This window comes from Saccopteryx leptura, chromosome 11 (genome assembly GCF_036850995.1).
Source record: "Saccopteryx leptura isolate mSacLep1 chromosome 11, mSacLep1_pri_phased_curated, whole genome shotgun sequence".
NCBI lineage: Eukaryota > Metazoa > Chordata > Mammalia > Chiroptera > Emballonuridae > Saccopteryx > Saccopteryx leptura.
Window position 1 is genome coordinate 80,121,874 of NC_089513.1, and position 21,060 is coordinate 80,142,933.

General features: G+C 47.3%; 1 protein-coding gene across 3 annotated transcripts in view; it reads left to right on the forward strand.

Annotated features, from left to right (window-relative positions):
- Nucleotides 1-8,829: 8,829 nt before the first annotated feature.
- The window catches only part of LOC136382972 (butyrophilin subfamily 3 member A2-like), a 61,712-nt gene continuing 49,481 nt past the window's right edge, over nt 8,830-21,060 (forward strand). The window contains exons 1-9 of one of the 3 annotated variants that reach the window (XM_066352384.1): nt 8,833-9,006; nt 9,208-9,549; nt 11,472-11,753; nt 12,615-12,794; nt 12,901-12,921; nt 13,001-13,027; nt 14,194-14,281; nt 14,626-14,652; nt 17,975-18,062. In XM_066352384.1, the coding sequence (XP_066208481.1) occupies nt 8,928-9,006; nt 9,208-9,549; nt 11,472-11,753; nt 12,615-12,794; nt 12,901-12,921; nt 13,001-13,027; nt 14,194-14,261 (999 nt within the window). In that variant the 5' untranslated portion in view covers nt 8,833-8,927 and the 3' untranslated portion in view covers nt 14,262-14,281; nt 14,626-14,652; nt 17,975-18,062. Of the gene's footprint in view, nt 9,007-9,207; nt 9,550-11,471; nt 11,754-12,614; nt 12,795-12,900; nt 12,922-13,000; nt 13,028-14,193; nt 14,282-14,625; nt 14,653-17,974; nt 18,471-21,060 lie in introns of those variants that run through there. The other 2 variants (XM_066352383.1, XM_066352385.1) reach the window with 2 other exon arrangements.

Below are 21,060 nucleotides of genomic sequence, written 5' to 3' on the forward strand. Positions count from 1 at the left end.
AGGAAGGAGGGCTGTAGAGGCTGCTTGCCGTGTCCTACCTAAACTAGGGACTGCAAGTGAGAAAAGTCTTTACTGTCTAAGCCAATAATGAGATATGACATCCCAGGGTGGTTCTTGGAGAGCTTAGACCTTCTGAAACTCAAGCCCGTTCTTCCACACCTACCACCCTCATTAATGTTGGGGCTCTTTCCGCCCTTCACTCGTGTGCTGTTAAAATATGAAACAAAAGAGCTCAGAGAGGAGACTTTCCAGAGGAGAAGGTGTCGCAACCAAGTTAAGTCAAGAGAGGGGGCCTTCTAACAGACAACTAAGGTGGAATTTCTGTCATCTGCTGCATTTGGTAAGAACACAGGGCTGACCCAGCTTCTGTCTTCATGGGAAACGGGAGAAAGACAAGTTTTTCAGGGAAAACCACGTGAGAATGAAGGCAGAGACAGGGCGATGCTTCTCTAAGCCAGGAAATGCAGAGACTGCCACCAACCCCACTAAATGAGAGCAGAGGCTGGACCCAACCCTGCAGGGACCTGACGGTTAGGCTTCCAGCCTCCCGAATTGAGATGACACGTTCTGCTGTCTAAGGTGCTCAGTGTGTGGCACTTTGTACAGCCAGGATGAGGGAACTATGTGCGGCTATATGGTGGTTTCTATGTTAACCCATGTATTTATCCTTCTGCAGCAGAAAACTCAGTGAAAGCGTTCGTACAACATTAATATGAAGAGAAATAAGTGCATCATTAGCTTTCAAAATCATTTTTTAATCCATATTTTAAAAACTATTGTTTGAAGGTAAATTTTTGAGTGTCAAAACCCTGTCTTTTGGGTAACAAACACAAAGCCCAGTGGGACGTGGGCATAATGTTTATGCCATAAGACAACCATAAGAGAACAGTACTTCTTCACCTGCAGGCGCTGGGCCATTGATGACATATGAAATCAGTGTATTGCGTAGCAACCAACATGAAGAAGGAGAAGGAGAAGGAGAAGGAGAAGGAGAAGGAGAAGGAGAAGGAGAAGAAGGAGGAGGAGGAGAAGGAGAAGGAGAAGGAGAAGAAGGAGGAGGAGGAGAAGAAGGAGGAGGAGGAGAAGAAGGAGGAGGAGGAGAAGGAGAAGGAGAAGGAGAAGAAGGAGGAGGAGGAGGAGGAGGAGAATGAAACTATGAGAGCATTCAGTATATATATATATTTTTTGAGTGTGTGTTCTGAGTTACAAAATAAAATGTATTTCTTACTGTGGTCCACGGTGTGGGGGGGATTTGAGATTACACTGTATACTAAACAAAGATGTGGAAACCTGGCTGACCCCCATGGTGGAGGAAGAGGTGAGCGTGTGCAGTGATGCATGATGGCCACCAGGGGACGGAAGAGCCTAGGAATGCTGCAACTTCCTAGTGAAGCAGGCTTATTGTCCAACACAGTTACTATGTATTATACTTAGTTACCTGGTTGATTATGCTTAATGTCTGCTTCCCTTTGCTCCCTTCCTTTATTAATACTAACTAGCTACCTATACTAACAGAATCATGTTTAATACACATGCACCCAGTGAAGTTTATTACCATTTTAAAATATAATAATGGTAATTCTTTGCCACTGATTAGTTGGGGGGGGGTCTATTTTGGCTTGGTCTGTAGAACAGACCAGATGAATAATTTGGCTTATTGTGAAGATGGGGGAGGAACATGAAGAGAAGAACTCTTACTGCCCCACCGCTGGGAAAACGTTAAAAACAGGTTAACTCCAGGGCATGATTTGGATAAAGGGACCCAGAGATGAGAAGACCCTGCCCTGCACCTAAAAATGTGTTTCCAATGTACCGACTATCCCTGAAGTCCAGTTAAGGGAGGGAGATAGCATTCTATTCCACAGTGGAAGTAAAAGATTCCAAATGCAATGTAACAGAATAGATCGAGTGAGTTTTAGGGTAATAATGATGGTCATTTCTCCCTCTGTGTGTTTCTATCTCGTTCCTTTTTTATTCACCAGCTGTTTGGGCACCTGCCTCTGTCACTAACTTTATTTCTTTAAGAAGCAAATGTGAATTAGATAAAGGCCTTGCCTGGGGATAGGATTAACTAGTCAGCCTCTGGGTATCAGAAACTGAGTATCAAGAAGAAACTGGATACCCTGAAGTCAAACTTCTCAATTTCCACAAATTGACCTCAGGTACAGTCTATTTTTGAAACACACAGAACTTAGAAGGCATGTGCTTCTTTCTTTCAGTGCATGGACGAGACTTTACAGATGCCCTGACTCAATTAGACATCACCATTCCTGCAGCTGAGATGAGCATTTCTGAATGCTAACAATTGGCTAACAATACCCCTCCTTGCCCCATATATGTACAAAAACACACAATGCCGAAGAGATTATCTGCAACACACAGTGTCTCACAAATGAAAACTGGACCTTTCTATATATATTGTCTCATTTCACACACATTTGTCACCCAGCATCACGTGAAGGTCGGAATGAGACAAGCATCTAGGACCCTATTTCCTTGAAAACTCTAAAAAGATGCAAAAGGTCTTTCCCAGAATCCCCTTATTGGAAGTTCAGATCTAGGCTGTAAATTATGCTGCTTGTCTGCATCAGAGTAACCGAGATCCTCCAGGCAAGACGGCAATGTGTCCTTCTCACTGCTATGATTTCAAGCAACAAAGCTTTGGTGGATAAAGTGTCTTGGGAAGAAAGCTGGAGGCACTCACACAAGGGGCTCAGTCCCCACTTTGTAGCTACAGCCTGATCTTGGGCACAATGTCACTTCCTGTTCACTAGGTGGCTGGCTGGTCAGGCATGCCTGTTATCCTAGCGTGATGGACAGGCACAGTGAGCTAATGTGTACTATCTCACTCCTCTGTGCTCTAAGGTCCACTCTCCTATTTTAATTCATCTCTGAATCCAAACATATGACTTTCTTCACCTTCTTGCTGTCAACCTATAGTCCTTGGTGCCAACTCAGCAACACAGTAATCCCCTCAGTTTGGGGTGTGGGGAAGGAAGCTACTCAGTACAAATCAGCTCCACTGTGTTACAAGCATGGATGTGAAAACGTCACAGCAGTAAAGGAGATCAATTTTGTTAAAGCGTGGCTGTGACACCAGGGCTGTGAGGCCACAATGGGGACAGGCAGCCCTGGGACCTGGCTATTCTCCGGCTAGTCATCCTTCTGATGAGGGACACACAGACTCCTGCTTCAGATGGAAAGGGAAAGTATACTGACCAGACAGAGAGAAGGAATTGTATGAACAAGAGTTCCCGCCTCTGATCCTTCATTGGTCAGTTCTCTTGCCAATAAGGACTCTGCGTCTTCCAGTTTTATTGATCCAAACAGGAGTTGACCTGATAAGTCAGAATTCAGCCACTCTGATTGGCTCAAGCTTGCAGTGGATGGAAAAAGCCAAAGTCCTATTGGATGAATTAAGATCTGAGCTTTCAATAAAGGGGTTTCTGGTTAGAACGTTTCATATCTGATTCAAGTTTCCTGGACCTTGGTTATAGGGACTGGCTCAGGGCAGTAACACAGTGCAGCCTTCTCCATGAGGTGCAGTTTGTGAGAGAGGTCCTTGTGCAGAAATGCATGATAGGCCCTGTTTTTTTAAATAAAATTTCAGCCCAGTTAGACACCAAGAGCCTTTCTTAGTCGGTATCTTTATTTCTCAGGATTCACACTGCCGTTCTTAAAGTGATTCATGCGCTCCTACATCCTACGGGTCCTCAAGAATTTCCTGGCCCTGGCCGGTTGGCTCAACGGTAGAGCGTCGGCTTGGCTCTACCGTTGCGGGGGACCCGGGTTCGATTCCTGACCAGGGCACATAGGAGAAGCGCCTATTTGCTACTCCACCCCCCTCCCCTCCTTCCTCTCTGTCTCTCTCTTCCCCTCTCGCAGCCAAGGCTCCATTGAAGCAAAGATGGCCCAGGCGCTGGGGATGGCTCCTTGGCCTCTGCCCCAGGCGCTAGAGTGGCTCTGGTCGCGGCAGAGCGACGCCCCAGAGGGGCAGAGCATCGACCCCTGGTGGGCAGAGCTTCGCCCCTGGTGGGCGTGCCGGGTGGATCCCGGTGGGGAGCATGCGGGAGTTTGACTGTCTCTCCCCGTTTCCAGCTTCAGAAAAATACAAAAAAAAAAAAAAGAATTTCCTGTCCCTTGGCCCTTCCGTGACATCAGTGGAGAAATAGGAATTTCTCTGAGGACATAACAGGGAATGACAGGGAATGGATGGCAGGGGCCTGAGACGGTGCTTATCTTGTCTCAGGTTGTCCCCGGACCTCCTGCTGACAGACTCTTAGAGGTGGCCTTGATCTTATGAGGAGTGACAAGGGACTGGGGCCAGAATGTCAAATTTGGGGATGACAAGGCATTTAGGAACAAGGCATAACCAGATAAAAACGACCCACTGATCCTTTTGATCATACTGTTGAAAGTAACTCCCACATTTATATTTTAAACACAGTCAGGTGTCTTGAGCGTTTCAGGATTCTGTTCTACTTCATAGGTGTGTGGACGTACCCAGAGGAGAGGGCACTGATGTCTGCAACTCACTTTAAAAGGCTCCAGATAAATAAATAACAACAGGGGAATAAACAGAAAGACAGATTATAATAAAGTAAGCATGTGTAATAAAATGCTCAGTGTAGACTCTAAGCAGTAGGTATATTGGGTGTTTGATCATTGAAAAATGCTTTTAACTTTGCTATACGTTTCAAAAGTTTCAGTGACAAACTGTTGAAAGCAAGACAGGGGGAGAGAAGAACTGTGTTTTCTGCTGATAACAGAGACCATGGGTACCAGTGGCTTCCACAAAACAAGGGTTTGTGTTCCTTTCATGTAAAATGAAGCCAGAGGGCAGCTGCCCAGAGCTGGTCTGGCAGCTCACAGAGGCATCCATGCCCCAGCCTCGCCTGTCTGATTCTCTGCCGTCTCAGTATGTGACTTCCATCCTTGACGTTGCTTCGTGGTGACAAGACGGCTGCTGTGCTCCAGCTCCAGAGATGGTGTTCTACCCCAGAGGAAGGAAGAAGTAGAAAAAGTTTAGAACTCTCTGGAGAAACAGAATCCAACAACCTCTGCCTACAAGCCATCGACTCGAACTTAGTCCTTAGGCCTCAAACATGAACAAGGGGGATGGGCACATTGCAGTACCCTCCCTGCCCCCCAAATTAGGTATTATAACCCAGAAGAAGCAGGGAACAGTTATGGCACAAGTGACCAACCATCTCTACCACAGAACCTAAAGTCAAACCAAGGTAATATGGTCAAATACCATCAGCCAAGGTCACATTAGAACCATGAGAGCTACACTTCCACTCTAACAAATGCCCCTCACAGAATGCATTAACTGCTTATTGAGCCTAACATCAGAGAATACAGACTCCTGCTGACAGAGGGAAATAAATCCACCTGAAAATCCAAATGCAGCACAGAGAAGGTGCAGAGGATAAATGAACCTTCTCAGCAATGCCCCGAATACAAATGTAAACACGCAACTTGGTCCCTGGCAGCTCTGTGTCTGGAATCCTGAAAACTGTATTATTTGGGAATGCATCTGAGACCAGGAATTCAGAAGTGGCGTGGGTCTGGTTTCTTCCTGTTCATTCTCTCATCGGACTCTGCTGTTAGAGATGTCAGCAAATGCCCACAGTGACCTTTTAATTAATGCAGATCTTTTTCTCCTCACACATGAACATCTGTTCATTTGTCTGCTTGGTTTTACTGACATGTCTCTTATGATATATAAGACATAAATCAGGCATATATAATGAAATGCTGATCCTACCCATCCACACGCAGGAGTGATTCAAGCAGGTAAACACACAGAGAGACACAGAGTATGGGAATCAGGGCTGGAGCTGGTCTTCCTTGCTACCATCCAGTACAGGGCCCACCTTCACGTCAAGCTTGACCTTATATTTTTCTGCCCAGCAACTGATGAGACACGCAGCAGTGAGCCAATCAGAAAACAAGCACCTTCTAAGAAACTACTTTTTTTTTTTCCTGAGAAGCTTTCTTTTCCCCCACCTTTTCTTCCAGATCAGAGACTCAACTATAATAGAGAACTGTTGAGTGCCTTTTTCCTCTCATTCTCACCTGGTTAGTGCCAAGACAAAGTAGGGGGAGCTGGTGAAAGCCAGGGCTTCAGGGCCCCCCTTAGGAGAGAAGCTGAGAAGCTGGGTGAGCCTGCAGGATGTTCCTCCCCCAGTGAAGGTCCTGTGTGAACACTCAGGTGAGGGCACAGGTGTGACCACGGAGACAGCGCAAGGTAAGCCTGCATTCGGTAACTGGTGGGAGGGAGACAACCGGAATGAGGGAGCTTCACAACTGCACCGTTCCCAGGAATTTACTGTGGTCAGGAAGGGGCAAAGACCTCCTACAGTCTCTGCTGTGCATCTCTGGGGTGTGTTCTAAGAGGTTCTAAAAAAGAGATGTGTGTCTTAAAGATTCACATGTAAAGATGTTCATTACCGAATTATTTGTAGTATGGAAAAATCTGAAACAACCCATATAAACAACACATTGGAGAATGGATGAACAACACACTGTCTGGCCATAGAGGGGTTTCCAATACTTATGTCTTTCAACTTTGGAGAAATGCTTATTCAGGGCCTCTGCCCACTTTTTAAATAAAATTGTCTGGGTTTTTGGCATTAAGTCGCATGAGTTCTTTATAAGTGTTTGATATTAATCCTTCACCTTCTTCTGTTCGGTGGGCCGTCTTTTCATTTTGTTGACGGTTTCCTTTGCTTTGCAAAACATTTTTAGTTTTGTTTGGTTCTATTTTTTTCTTGTCCTTACCCAAAGACATGATCTAAAAAGTGATTACTGAGATCTATGTCAGAGAGTCTTCTAGTTTTACAGTTTTGGGTCTAAAATAAATTCTTTATTTTGTGTTTATTCTTGCATGTGGTGTAAGAAAGTGATCCAGTTACATTCTTCTGCATGTTCAGTTTTCCCAACAACATTTTAAAGAAACTGTCTGTACCTCATTGTACATTCTTCCATCCTTTGTCATAGATTGATTGACCATATAAATGAGAGTTTATCTCTGGGCTCTCTATTCTGTCCCCTTGAACTATGTATCTGTTTTTATATCCGTACCATGCTGTTTCTCTTTGTGTAGTTTGATATCAGAGAACGTGATACCTCCAACTTTTTTTCTTTCCTAAGATATCTTTGGCAATTCGGGGTCTTTTGAGGTTCCTTCTAAGTTTTAACATTAAGTTGCTCTACTTTTGAAAAGAAGGCCGTTGGTATTTTATTAGAGATTGCATTAAATCTATATGTCGCTTTAGGCACTAAGAACATTTTAACAATATTAATTTTTCCAACCCCTGAGCACAGCCTATCCTTCCATTTATTTGTATCCTCTTCAATTTCATTCTTCAGTGCCTTGGTTTCCAGAGTACCGGTATTTTACCTCTTTGGTGAAATTTATTCCTAGGCATTTTATGCTTTTTGATGGAATTGTAAATGGAATTTTTTAAATGACTTTTTTTTATTGATTTTAGAAAGAGAGGAAAGGAGAGAGAGAGATAGAGACAGGAATATCGATCTGTCCCTGTATGTTCCCTGAGTGGGGATCAAACTGGCAACCTCTGTACTTCGGGATGATGCTCTAACCAGCTGAGCTATCGGGCCAGGGCTAAATGGGATTTTTAAAATTTCTCCTCTGATTATTCATTATTGCTGTATGGAAATGCAACAGGTTTCTGATTTTGTGTCCCTACAATGTTACTAAATTTATTTATTAGTTTAAAGAGTTTGTTTTTTTGTTTGTTTTTGGTGAAGTCTTCAGGGTTTTTATATGTTGTATCATGTCATCTGCAAATAAAGTTTTATTTCTTGCTTTCTGATTAGTATACTCTTTATTTCTTTGTCTTTTTTCATTGCTGTGGCTAGGACTTCTAATACTGTGTTGAACAGAAGTGGTGATAGTGGGCATTGTTTTTTTATTCCTGATCTCAGAGGGGAAGCTCTGAGCTTTCTACCACTGAGTTTTGTGTTAGCTGTATGTTTAGGAATCGTGTTTTTAATAAATAGACTTTAATTATTTAAAATAATTGTGATAAAATTAGATCTAATGTCGGTATTTAAGTTTTATCTGTATTTTTCTATTGTAGAATTTACTGTGATGAACAGCACTAAACATAAATCTTTCTGTTAATGCCTGATAAATTTTTTCTTTAAGAGTAATTATTGCAAGTGGAATCTGTGGGAAAAATGATTAAATATTTTTAAGGCATGTGTTATATGTGGCCAAAATACATCCAGAAATATTTTAAATTCACATGAAACAAAGTATATGACTCACATGATAAATTATTAAATTTTATTTATTTATTTTTATTTATATATTGTATATAATCAGGAATAAAAACCAATCAATATACTCCCAATCGGCAGAAATAAATTTCCCACTTGAAACCCTTTAAAACTGAAAACGTCCAGATAATTCTGAAAGTTAAGGGTACAAAGGACTTCAGCTCCTGCTCTGAGTGTAGGGGAGCCCCCAGAAGGGGTGAGTGGAGGAGGGAGGGGAAGTGAGTCAGGAACCTCTGGCTGGTGTGCTGAGCATAGACTGTGGGGACTCCAGTGAATCCGGGACTCAGGGAGGAGGGTCCTGTGCTCCTCAGAGTGTGATGGGGGAGGCGGGAGCTGGCTGTCCCAGGGAATTGTGGGTAAGTGAAGGCTTCTGTCCACGTCCTCAGGGTGGAGCCCAGCGTTTCCTGATGGCTAGGGTTCAGGTATATCCATTTAACGTTATTTACTTTATGGGTTATTTTCCATGTTGGATTCAAAGGTTAAGAGACTCCCAAGCAGACATTTGCAGAGGAGGCTCTCGGGTCACCAGGTCTCATGACTGAACCCAGAGTTGGGTTGTCATTTCTACCTAACTCCTTCTGGTGTCTCTCTCTCTCTCTGCACAACAGGTAAAAATGGTGAGGTCCCTGGTCTTCCATCGGCTTGACCTCTCTCTCTTCCTCACCTTGGTCCAGCTGCTCACCCCCTGCTCAGGTAGGGAACAGTTCTGCGTTTGTTTATCTGAAGCAATTACCTATAGTGTCAGTCAGAACCTTGGATTCCTCCTCATACTGGAAGACCCCTCCTGACTGTCCTTCTGCTAGACTGAGTGGCTCTCCAGATGCTTCTTACCTCGCCCTCCCTGCTGGAACACCCCCTAACCCTCTGGCCTGCTCTCCCTCTTCTGCTGTCCAGCTCAGATTGCTGTGGTTGGACCGCCTGACCCCATCCTGGCCGTGGTGGGTGAAGTTGCTGAGCTGCCCTGCCAGCTGGTCCCGAACATGAACGCTGAGGACATGAGTCTGATGTGGGTGCGACCCAGCCCCTGGCAGGTGGTGCTCACGTATGCGTTCGGGAGGGAAGAGACACAGGCAGCCGAGTATCAAGGGAGGACTTCAGTTTTGAGAGATGACATCACTGAGGGGACGGCTGCTCTCCGGATTCACAACGTCACTGTCTCTGACAGCGGAGACTACCTGTGTTATTTCCAAGATAGAGATTTCTATGAAAATGCAATGGTGGAGCTGAAGGTTGCAGGTGAGCCTCGGGTCTGTTCTGAGCTCGTTCTCCCACGGAGATCTGGGAGCAGAGGCTCCACAGCCACCTCAGAGCGCCTCTCACTACTCACGAGCACCTGCTTCTCCCTCCTTCCAACTCTGCTTCTCTGAGACCCTTGACAGACCCAGGTTGTCCTCCAGGGACCGTTCCTCCTGTGTCAGATGAAGAAGTTCCTCGTGGCGGCCACCAGGGTCTAAGCAGGGAAGTAGAGGTGAGAGGCAGGAAGGGTGAGCAAACCTGTCTCACTGGAGGGCACACAGTTGTTTGGGTTCAGCTGAGCTCCAGACAGTGACCTTGGTTCCCCGTGTGTGTGCTGCTGTGGGCCCAGGAGGCTGACCGGCAGGGACAGCATCATTGCTGCTCACGTCCTTCAAACCAAAGATTGCATAACACACCTGCAGTTGAACAACTTGCGTTTATACTTGTCGCATGGAGGGAGAGTGCACACACATGAGACCATGGGGTGTGTCACTAAAAGGGTGTCAGGGAAGTCTTGATATAACATGTGTCCTGAGGGTTGGAGGGGAGAGTCTATGGAAGTAAGGCTTTGCTCCAGTTGAAATGCTGTTAAGGATGGTACAGGATGTAATTGGTCATCTACAGCTGGGATGATATAGGTTTAGTCACTGTGGTCTGGACGTTGTTTGTGTTTTACTCTGAGCTCAAACCTGATTGTCGAATGCTCTTGATCTTGTCCTGACCCATCACGGCAACAGAGCGCCCTTGTCTGATGCTGCTGTTCTGTGAAACTGCTCATGTGCAGACATCAGGGATGCATTTCTCTTCCTCAGGCCACCAAGTTTCCTGTGGCCTCAGCCTGGGTGGGTGAACGGGGAGCCTAGCAGAGGATAAAAAGTGGGGGGTAGGGGTTGTCCAGGGCTTCTCCCTGGGGGCCTCCTCAGGTAGCTACCGTTCCTTCTTAGAGACTACAGCTCCTCCTCAGAAAGCCCTCCTACCTACATGACCTCTTCTTTCTGGTCTTCAAAAGGCTTCCTCCCACCTGACCTCCGGTGGCGCAGTGGATAAAGGATACACCTGGAATGCTTAGGTTGCTGGTTTGAAACCCTAGGCAAGACCAAGGCACATAAAGCACATACAAGAAACAACTCCGTCGACTAGTAGTTGATGCTTTCTACTCCTCCCTGCCTCCTTTCTCTCCCTCTCTACCTCTCTCTCCTCACCCTGAAAAAAAAAATCAATGAATAATAATAAAAAAAAATACAATTAAGGCTTCCTCCCACCTCCCCCTGTATTTAGGGGTTTAGGGACAATTGGTAACAGCTCCACTGTTCCTGGCCCTGGGTCAGCTCTCTCCAATGTAGTTATTTTCTCTTCTCCATATAACAATGTTATAAAAATATTCTTGGGTTGACAGACCTGAGAAGGAGGATGACAACTCTAACATTAATTACACCAAGAATATACCAAGGACACTTACACACCAAGCAGAGCTCGGGTGGCGACAAGAAAACACGGATCTCTTTCACAGAACACGGCAAGGGCTAAGGTGTACACGGGACGGGGCAGGGTAGAGATAGGGTTACTAAGGCGGGACCCACCCCAGCTAAGAAAGAACATCTTTCGTGCTTACCCAGGGTAGGGTGAGGGTTTGTTTTAGGAACCAGCTGTGTCATGAAGCATAGGGCAATGGAACGGCACAGTCTTAAAAGGGAGGAATCTCTGTTCTGGCTCAAATCTAGCTGGACCTAGCACCAGGGTCCAGTGACAATCAGGCAGTGGTCACCTTATGGAACAGTTTTTTCTCAACAGCACACTTTTGTAAACAGCTCTGTAGTGAAACCCGGCTTGAGTTCTCTAGTGTGAGTGTGCCCTCCATTCTCTCGAGACCCTCAGCAGTACAGAGGACTCCCCGTAATCCAAGCTCACTTTTCCTTCCACAGCGCTGGGCTCTGATCTCCTCATTGAATTGAAAGGTTATGAGGGTGGAGGGATTCGTCTGGAGTGCACGTCTGCAGGCTGGTATCCGCAGCCCCACATCGAGTGGAGAGATGACAGGGGACAGAACTTGTCCTCTGTGGCAGCACCTGCGACTGCAGACAGCCTGGGTCTATACGCAGCCTCAGCATCTGTGACCGTGAAAGGCGACTCTGGGAGGGGGATCTCCTGTATCTTCAGAAACCCCCTGCTCCGCCAGGAAAGGACAGCCAGGGTTTCCATTGCAGGTGAGTGCCCTGCCGCTACCTGTGCTTAGCTGTGGCCCCTGGGGGCAGGCACTGACTCTCTGCTGCTGACTTGAGTCTTTGCAGTGGCCGTAAGGCACGGAGCAGGGACCCAAAGTGTTTTTTCTCCCATAAAGCTGTTCATGTCACAAACCTCTTCAAGCATTTCCGGCATGCCACGAAGGTTAATTGTGAAAGGTTATTTCTTTTAGCATTAATTATAACTAAAAAAATTTAGAGACTAAGCTATTGCCCACCAGTAGGGGAACTTGAACGCAGTGGAGGGTTGCACTGTGAGAGGAAACGCAGACGTGCTCTCTGTGCTGATATGGACGGTCCCCAAGGCACTGAACAGAGAGAGCAAGCGCCAGACCAGCTGGTGCAGAGTGCCGTCTTTGCTGTAAACAAGAACAAATAGGATATGTGTATATTTTTAAATTTTAATAAACACTTGGGTGGCACTCTATGAGTCAGGCACTTCATAAGCATTTATTGAATCCTTCTACCTGTTGGGACACTAGGAACATTATGGTGAAGTCATTAAGTCAAGGTCACATGCTAGTCGGGCAGAAGACACAAAATTTGAACCCAGGATCCTCCAGCCCAATGTTGGCGCTCTTACTCACATAGACAGCTGACTGATGAGAACTAAGAAATGGGAGAGGAGGGAGTGGACAGGACAGTTCAATGACTTTGTATATTTTTTGATATTCGAAATATTCTCATGTGAGAGGCAGACATTTCACGACAATAGTGTTCTGTGACAGTGAGAGTTCTGGGCCCTCTGGGAAGAGAATGATCACTTTGTGTCCCGAGACACCCCGCCACCCAGCCGGGCCAGCGGCTGAGGCTGTCCCTGCGCAGGTCCCCTCTTCTGGAGCGCGCGGCCCTGGGTGATGGCCTTAGCGGTGACGCTACCGGTTCTGCTGGGGCTCCTGGCGATGGTGGGGTTCTTCCTCTGGCGACAGCAGAAGAAAAACAAGACCCTGTCCAAGGAGAAAGAAGCAGCACAGGCGGAGGAGCGGCGGGAGCGAAAAGCCAAAGGTGAGTCCCGGCTGCAGGAGCGCGACCGCCCCGCCCCAGCCCGCGCCCCCACCGCGCCCAGCCCCCCTCCATCCCCGTGACGGGACTTTTTTCTGCTTATTTCCAGAGAAGCTGCAGCGCGAACTCAGTAAGTACTGGTCCCCACCCCGCGCGTCCCAGGGTCCCTGCGTCACGCGCGTCACTGACTCCTCACTTGTTCCCCGCAGGGTGGATGAGGATCCAGTACCTGGCGCGTGAGTGTCCCGCACCCTCGGAACCTCATCTCAGACTCTCCCTCACCCCTAACCGCCCGGGGGTGGGGGAGATAAGGACGCTGATGGGGCAGCGGGGCAGGGGTTTTCTCAATGGAGAAGGGGCTTCAGTCTCCACCAGGGGCCACTCGCACCGGGACATCCAGGGGACACAGGGAAGGACAGGGGCGGGGGAGGTGGACTCAGTGTGTGAGGTCCTTCTCTCCCTGGTGGCTTTATACAGTCTGTAGTCTGCTGAGAAGAAGCCAGAGGAGAGAGAAGTGTCTCTTAAAAAGAGGTGTGGCTATAGTGTCAGTTGTCACAGAAATAACTATTGGAAAAATAGTATCTAAACTTTTCTCATTAAGTTGCCCAGTTCCTTTCGGAAGTAGGCAGGAAATAACACAAACTGAGAGAGACGCATTCTATCACACATACATATACACACACGTATGCACACGGGGAGCCCATGCCCGGGTACGCCAGGTAAGGTAGTCACCCCTAGTGGATGCCTGAAACCGCGGATAGTACCAAACCCTGTACACACTAGGTTTTTTTCCTTTTCCCGGAAAGGAAAGCTTCTCATGGACATATCCAAATTGTCACCATCATGACTCTTGCACTTTGGGGCCATTGTTGACTCAAACAAGAGTGATTTGAACACAAGCACTTTGACCCTACCACAGTAAGCCTGACACTGTGCTGGAGAAGGCAGGGAGAGGTACACAGCGGGGACATGCCGCCCTCGCTGGTGAGTTGGAGCAGCATGGCACGAGACTTCATCCTGCGACTCAAAATGACGCGCAATTTAAAACTTGTGAATTGTTTGTTTCTAGAATTTTCCATTCCATATTTTCCGAACGATTTTCACAGAAAGTCACTGAAACTTTTAAAAGCAAAACTGAGGATAAGAGGTTGCTCCAGGGTATATATAGGTGTAAATAAAAGAGATCTGCAGTGACAGCTGGAAAAGGTCGTGCAGGGTGCCTGCAGGGTCATTCCGTGCTGTTGATTTAAGAGGAGGGGACAGCAGAGAACTGAACAGGCAGAGGGAGAGGCAGGAAGTGGGCGGTGGGGGCAGAAAAGGAAGATTAGATACATGCAAGAGGAAGAGAAAGGAAAAGACTCAGAAATGACAGTTCAGGTGACTCTGCTGTCTTCCCCTGCAGGTGGGGAGAATCCTCGGGCATGTGCTGGTGACACTTATACTCTCTGGTTTCCTGACACCTGTGTATGAATCAAACCCTCTCTCTGCTGGTGAGGAATGATCAGATCTAGTTCAGAGATTCATGTTCTGTGGTGCACCACCCTGTCTCTGGACACTCAGAGAGGACCTTCCACATACAGCGTCCCCTCACCCTGCTGACACAGATGCCCACACACCTGGGCTAAGCCTGGCCATGTCGCCTGTAGCTTCAGTGTGATGAAGAGAAGCCCAACATGCAGAGAGGTTTCATGCCTGAGCCGCAGAGCTGTAGATGCAGGAAACTGAATGTTGGAAGAGACTGAGGAGAGGAGGGAGAAGAGGCTTAGTGAGGGGGATGTGCGAGGGGAAAAACAGAAATGATGACCTTTCCTTGTCTGTGTCTCCTTCCTTTCAGACTGGAAGACGGCCCTCTTCCAACCTGGTGAGTGAGTCACTGTATGTTCCCGAGGACAACAACTGAGGGAACTCTGCTTCCTTTTTCTTCTCTAATTCTTATCTGGGAGAATCTGGGGTTGACTTGAGGTCCTGGCCTCCAAGGTGTGCCCACCTTCTTCTGAGGACACAGAGAACTAGGGACAGGTGCTGTCCTGGGCTCCACAGGTCCTTGTGGGAAGGAAGAGGCGTGAGGGGTGCAGCTGGGGGAAGGGGCTGCAGGAGAGTCAGGATGGGACCTGACCCAGTATCCACCCCTCCTGCCCCTGTGTGTCCTCAGGTTACACAATGTTTCTGAGCTTCAATCTCCTCATTTAGGTGATGGTGGTAATGGCTACTGTATGAAGGTTGGGGTAGAAACTATAATACTTAATGAATGCCTATTGGTCAAAACACCAACAAGAAAAAGATGGCCTGTTCAAAACGGGTGTTTTTCTCACAGTAATGACTGTGATAAGGAGAAGGTATCTTCAGGCTTAAAAAAGATGCCACTCCTTAGAATATAACAGACTGTACTATAAGGTAAATGACATACAGGGGTATAGAGACGGAGCAGACAGATGACCCGACAGTCAGCACAGATTATTCACTGCTAACAGACATGTTACAGTACTTTTAAAATAAAACTCAGCACAAAGAAAACTAGATTAGAAGGTGACGGAGGACAATCTGACTTTGGGTGATGGGTATGCAACATAATTGAATGACAAGATAACCTGGACATGTATTCTTTGAATATATGTACCCTGGATTATTGATGTCACCCCATTAAAATTAATACAAATTAAAAAACCAAACAAACAAAAAACCAACCAAACAAAAAAAAAACCCAAAAAAATAAAAAATAAAACTCAGGTACTAATGAGTGACAGAACAAAGGGACAAAAAATGCGGTGACATCAGGCCATACCTCCTGGTGGTCTTGTGATGGGTGACTCTTTATAATCGATACTATTACCAGTTTCCTAATGACCTCAGTTGTCATGCCATTCTAGCTGCTACTAACAAAAATGTCCATGGCTATGTTTTAAGGAACACAAACATTCATCACCTAGCAGGCTTTGGTGTGCTTGCTGAAGATAGAGAGATTGGTCAAAGGTCACACACGAAAAGATAAAAAATATTCATGACTCAAAAATGGAGTTGGTTTTTTTCACAGCCACATCTTGACAGTGATTAAAGAGGCTGGTGTGTGGGGGGGAACTACTTACAGAGTCTAAGGAGACATTAAAAGAAACCAATAAGGCTCTGGCCAGTGGCTCAGTGGATGGCACATTGGCCTGTTCTGTGCATGTCTCAGATTTGATTCTTGGTCAAGGCACACAGAAGCTACCATCTGCTTCTCTCTCCCTCCCTCTACCCCTTTTCTCACTCTTCCCTTCCCACTACCAGTGGCTTGATTGATTTGAAAGTGATGCTGGGCACCGAAGTTAGCTCCATTGGAGTGCATCAGCCTCAGGTGCTAAAAATAGCTTGATACTCGAGCATCGTCCCAAGATGGGGTTGCTGAGTGGATAGATTGAGGCATATGTGGGCGTCTGCCTCACTATCTTCCCTCCTCTCACATTAAAAAAAATGGGTGACTCAGTGGTAGAGCATCAGCTCGACGTGTGGAAGTCCCAGGTTCGATTCCTGACCAGAGCACACAGGAGAAGCATCTATCTGCTTATCCACCCTTCTCTTTCTCCTTTCTACCTCTCTCTCTCTCTTTCTCTCTGTCTCTCTCTTCCCCTCCCGCAGCCAAGGCTCTATTGGAGCAAAGTAGGCCCAGGCACTGAGGACAGCTCCATGGCTTCTGCCTCAGGCACTAGAATGGGTCTGGTTACAACAGAGCCATGCCCCAGATGGGCAGAGCATCGCCCCCTGGTGAGCAGGCTGGGTGGATCCCGGTCGAGTGCATGCGGAAGTCTGTCTCATTGCTTCCTCGCTTCTTACTTCAGAAAAATACAAAAAAAAAAAAGAAAGAAAAAGAAACCAGCAAAGATGAATGGTGCCCCAGGACACAAAACAGTGGGAGCTGTCACCATGCTAAAGCTGAGGGGAGGGGGTCAAGAACCAGTCCCTGAAGCCAGGAGGAAGAGGGAGGTTGGGGAGAGGCTGCCTGAGAGTTGTCACGGTTTGTTGGAGAATCTCCAAGTGGAGGAAGTGGGGGAGTCAGTGCTCTTTCCTTTCTAGTGCCTGCCCTTGGCCACACCAACAGGTCACCTGAGGCCAGGGGGCCAGTGATGCTGTCCATCCACAGAGGACTGATTTCTGGGGTCAGAGAATGTGGGGACAGGTGGGGAGGAGTGGAAAGTGGACCCACGACCATATAGAACTGCCACGGGCCAGCCACGACGAGTCTGTTCCAGGGTCCCGAGTGGGAAATGGCACGAAATTGAATTAAAGATAGACAGAAACTTAAAGATATATTCAGATGGGTTAGAAGGAAGCCACGGCTCCTTGCCAACAGTCACTCCTGCTTCCGGCCGCCGAAACATGGCCGCCCCCAGAACGACATCCATCTTTATTCCTGGGCAATGTGGGCCATTAGCAAGTCAATTAAGTTTCCAAGGCCACTCAAACACAACCCCCACCATACTAATCAATCTAACTTTACACCAAGAAGAAACTCGCTTCCGGTCTCTTCCGGGGAACATGGGCGGACAGGTCGAGCACTGAAGCACAGCCCTTTGTTAACTTAATTAGGCAGATGAGGTGAGGAGTTGGGCCCAACGCCTCTGTCCCCTAGACATCCAGACCACAAAATACCCTGTTTACTTTTCAGTCTCCAACATAGAACCCCCGCATGACCCCAAGCACAGAAGACACATGGTCTATTATCACACCAGGCACCTTCCTTCCTGCCTGGCCTTGGACTAAATATTCCACACACTTTCCCTTATTCTACCCTAGAGATTAGTATTGTCGCCCCGATTTCACACATATGAAATTCAGACTCAAGTTAGTACGTAGGTTGTGTCTGTGGAGAAAGAGACAGTGCAGAAAATCAAGTCACCCAGCTCAGGAGCGGGGAGCAAGGGTTGAAATTTGAGTCCGTGTGACTGTGCAGCACAGGTGGGGAGGGAAACAGGGAGTACGTAGGATGGTGTCACTCAGGACAGCGTGTAAAACCGACCCCAACCCTTCTCACCCTCCCTTTCCTCACAGAACACAAGCTCCTTGCTTTCTCTTGGCACTGCTGAGGGTCCATTTCAGGGCCGGCTGGGGGCCCCAGGTCTGGCTCAGCCAGATGCAGGTCTTGAAGGCTGAAGCCCTGAGGTCCCAGGACCATGGCTGACCCCACTCCACTCTATCCAAACTGTTTACAGTGAATGTATTTATGGATCCGGACACCGTGCACCCCTCCATCCTTACTTCTGAATACCAGAGGAGCCTGCACTGGACACGCAGAACGCGGAACATGCGTGAGAACTCCAGCTGATATTATGAGCATTCCAGTGTGCGGGGCTGTGAGAGCTTCACATCAGGGAGGCATTTGTGGGAGGTGAAAGTGGGGAACAGGAAACAGAGTCATCTTGGGGTGTGTAGGGAGAGAAGATACTGGGTTAAAATGAAGCCCAATAGTGGGTTCTGGACAACGAGGCTAATAAAAATTGATTCCCACTGGGCGGCCCTGGCTCAGTGGATAGAGCGTTCGCCAGGGGACATCCTGGGCTCAATTCCCGGTCAGGACGCACAGGAGAAGCGATCATCTGCTTCTCTCCTCCTCCTCCCCCTTCTCTCCTTCTTCCCGTCCCACAGCCAGTGGCTTGGTTGATTCAAGCATTAGCCTCAGAAGCGGTTGCCAGGTAGATCTTTGTTGGGGTGCATAAAATTACTACCGGGCTCTTATAGATCTCAGAACCAAACTGACAATTGTCAAACTCCTCAAAACAGTGGGGGTTTTCCTGGACTACAAATTGGGTGGTGTCTCATTCTACAATGCCATCGATGGATTGCACATCTACACCTTGCCACACACCTCCTTCTCTGGGCCTGTGTGGGCTTTTATCAATATTTGGACATTGGAGCTCACTGCCATTTGCCCAGTGCAAAAAGGGAAGGAAAAATGAGAAGTTTCTACGTGCCTGACATAGAGCCTGACCTTCCCTGGAGACTTCAGTGTCCCTGGGTCCGCCCATGGGAATGGGGACCCTCAGTGTGAAAGAACTCTGACTTCTACCAGCACAGCCTGGAGTCTGAGGGCCTTATTAACAGCAAGATTTTACAGCAATAAAATTCTTACTGAAAACACACTGAGTGAAGCACTTCCCCGACATTAATTCAATTTTTACATGGGACAGATAAGAAGACAAGGGTGCAGAAAGTGAATTAACTTTCCAAAGGTGACTCAGCAGCTTCCAACAGCCACAGCTAACATTTATGCAAAATGCTTCAGGTGAATTTCTCTCCCTAATCCTCACAACAACCCCCGTGAGATAGCCTCATTTTGAAAGTGTAGAAACTGAGACAGAACCAAGTTCAGTGATTTACATAATTCATACAAAAAGTTGTGCTGCTGGGAGGAGATTAGCTGTGCACCCACACACCACTACTTCTGATCTGTTCCTTCACAGAAGGTTAATGTTGAGCGGGTTCATGTGCAGCCCTGAAGATCTATTCCCAGGGCACCAAGGGCGAAACTCACTGAAGGTGACTATGGAGGTCACACCCACTTGTCTCCTTCAAGGTCAACCATCCAAGCCTTGTCCCCACTCCCGCCACTTTATTAACTAGCTCTGCAGGAAGACTTTGTCCAGAGAATGAATTCACACTCACCATATCACACAGGGCGGAGACAGGACTATATACCTCAACGTCTTAACCAAAAATGTGACCTGTGATCACGGAGCAGAACCAACCTCCCTACTTCATACCTAATGGTCATCTGTGAAACACGAATTTGGGAAGAAGGGAGCCAGATGAGCTTCAGTGGGGGTTTCATCACACTCTAGATCTGTCTTCAGGGAAGGGACATTCTACCGCTGGTCATTCACTGATGTAACTGGAGATTCCTTTTAACTGGTGGGTCCTGGGGAAAAGCCACTCTTCATCATCATCACCACAAATTCTCATGTCTGCCTGCCCTCTGTTACATTGGTTAAATAAATTGGTTAATAATCTTTACTCTTCAACTGAGCTTATTCTAGATTTTATATCCCCTGGAGTTTACTCACCACAGTTTCACAGTTTACCTCCTTGCAACAATTTTACAAAATCCTTGTATAAGTTTTGTATTGTCACTGTAATAAATTTCATGAGCTAGTGTATTACCTCACATTTCTGTAGGTGAGGAGTCCAACATGGCTCCTGCTGGGCTGAAACCAAGGTGTCTGCAGGCTGGGTTCCTTTCTGGGGGATCCAAGGAAGAGTCTGCTTCTTGCTCATTCTGATTATTGGCAGAAGCGAGTTTCCTGCAGTGGTGGGACCCAGGTTGGCATTCCTTGCTGGCTGTTAGAAGAAGTTGAGGACACTCCAGGCTGGGAATATCTGGAGGTGTTCTTGCAGGAGCAGGTGTGAGGGAACAATTCAGGTGAAGGGAATGGCGTGGGGACAGAGTCCCAGTCCTGGAGTAATTGCTGGTGGGGACACTGTCAGTGTGCTAACTGCAGTGTCAGGTTGAGTCACAAGGGAATGAGAGGCCTGCAGGGAAAGCATTTAGGCTCATGTAGGAAATGTTAAGAAATGTGCCTTGGGAAGATTATTCTAGAAGAAATGTACACAATGTCCCAGTTGATATCTATGGGGCACGGGAAGGGAGCATCAAGTGGGTGTGGGGTAGCTGGACCCAGTCAGACTGTCCGCTGGCAGGCGAGGAAGCCTTTCTTCCCTCCCAACATCCTGGATCCTGGGCGCACTGGAGTGCCACCACCCGATGGAAACAAAGGCTTTCTCCTCTCACTCAGGGTCCTCACATCTCTCACTCCATAGTTTCTGAATGAGGGACAAGGTCTCTATTACAGCTGCTCTGGCTGCTGTGTGGCTTCGAGAGTCTCTAATCCTGAGCCCAACCCTGCATCTTCCCATCTCTTCCCAACCCTTCCACGCCCAGCAACTTCCAATCCTTTGGCTTTGGAAATAGGGTGTTTATGTTCATCTCAACACCTGCCCACCCTAACCCCATCCCCCCCCCCACACACACACACACGTACGCCTCTGTTCTAGTAGTTAGCAACAACGCCACAATACACAGGGACTCCCAAAACTGCAACACACCGAAAAATTACATTGCCTGTGAAAAGAGAAAAAGGAACTAAGATATCCAGATAATCTTAAAAGGCTATTCACGGTTGTACCAGTCTAATCTTTAAGTAGTGTCTGTGAATTCTACCTAGCAACTGGTGAGGAGTAGACTCGGGGATGCCATTGGCTGGCGGGCCCGCCGCCGGCCAATCCTGGACTGAGAACGGTCACT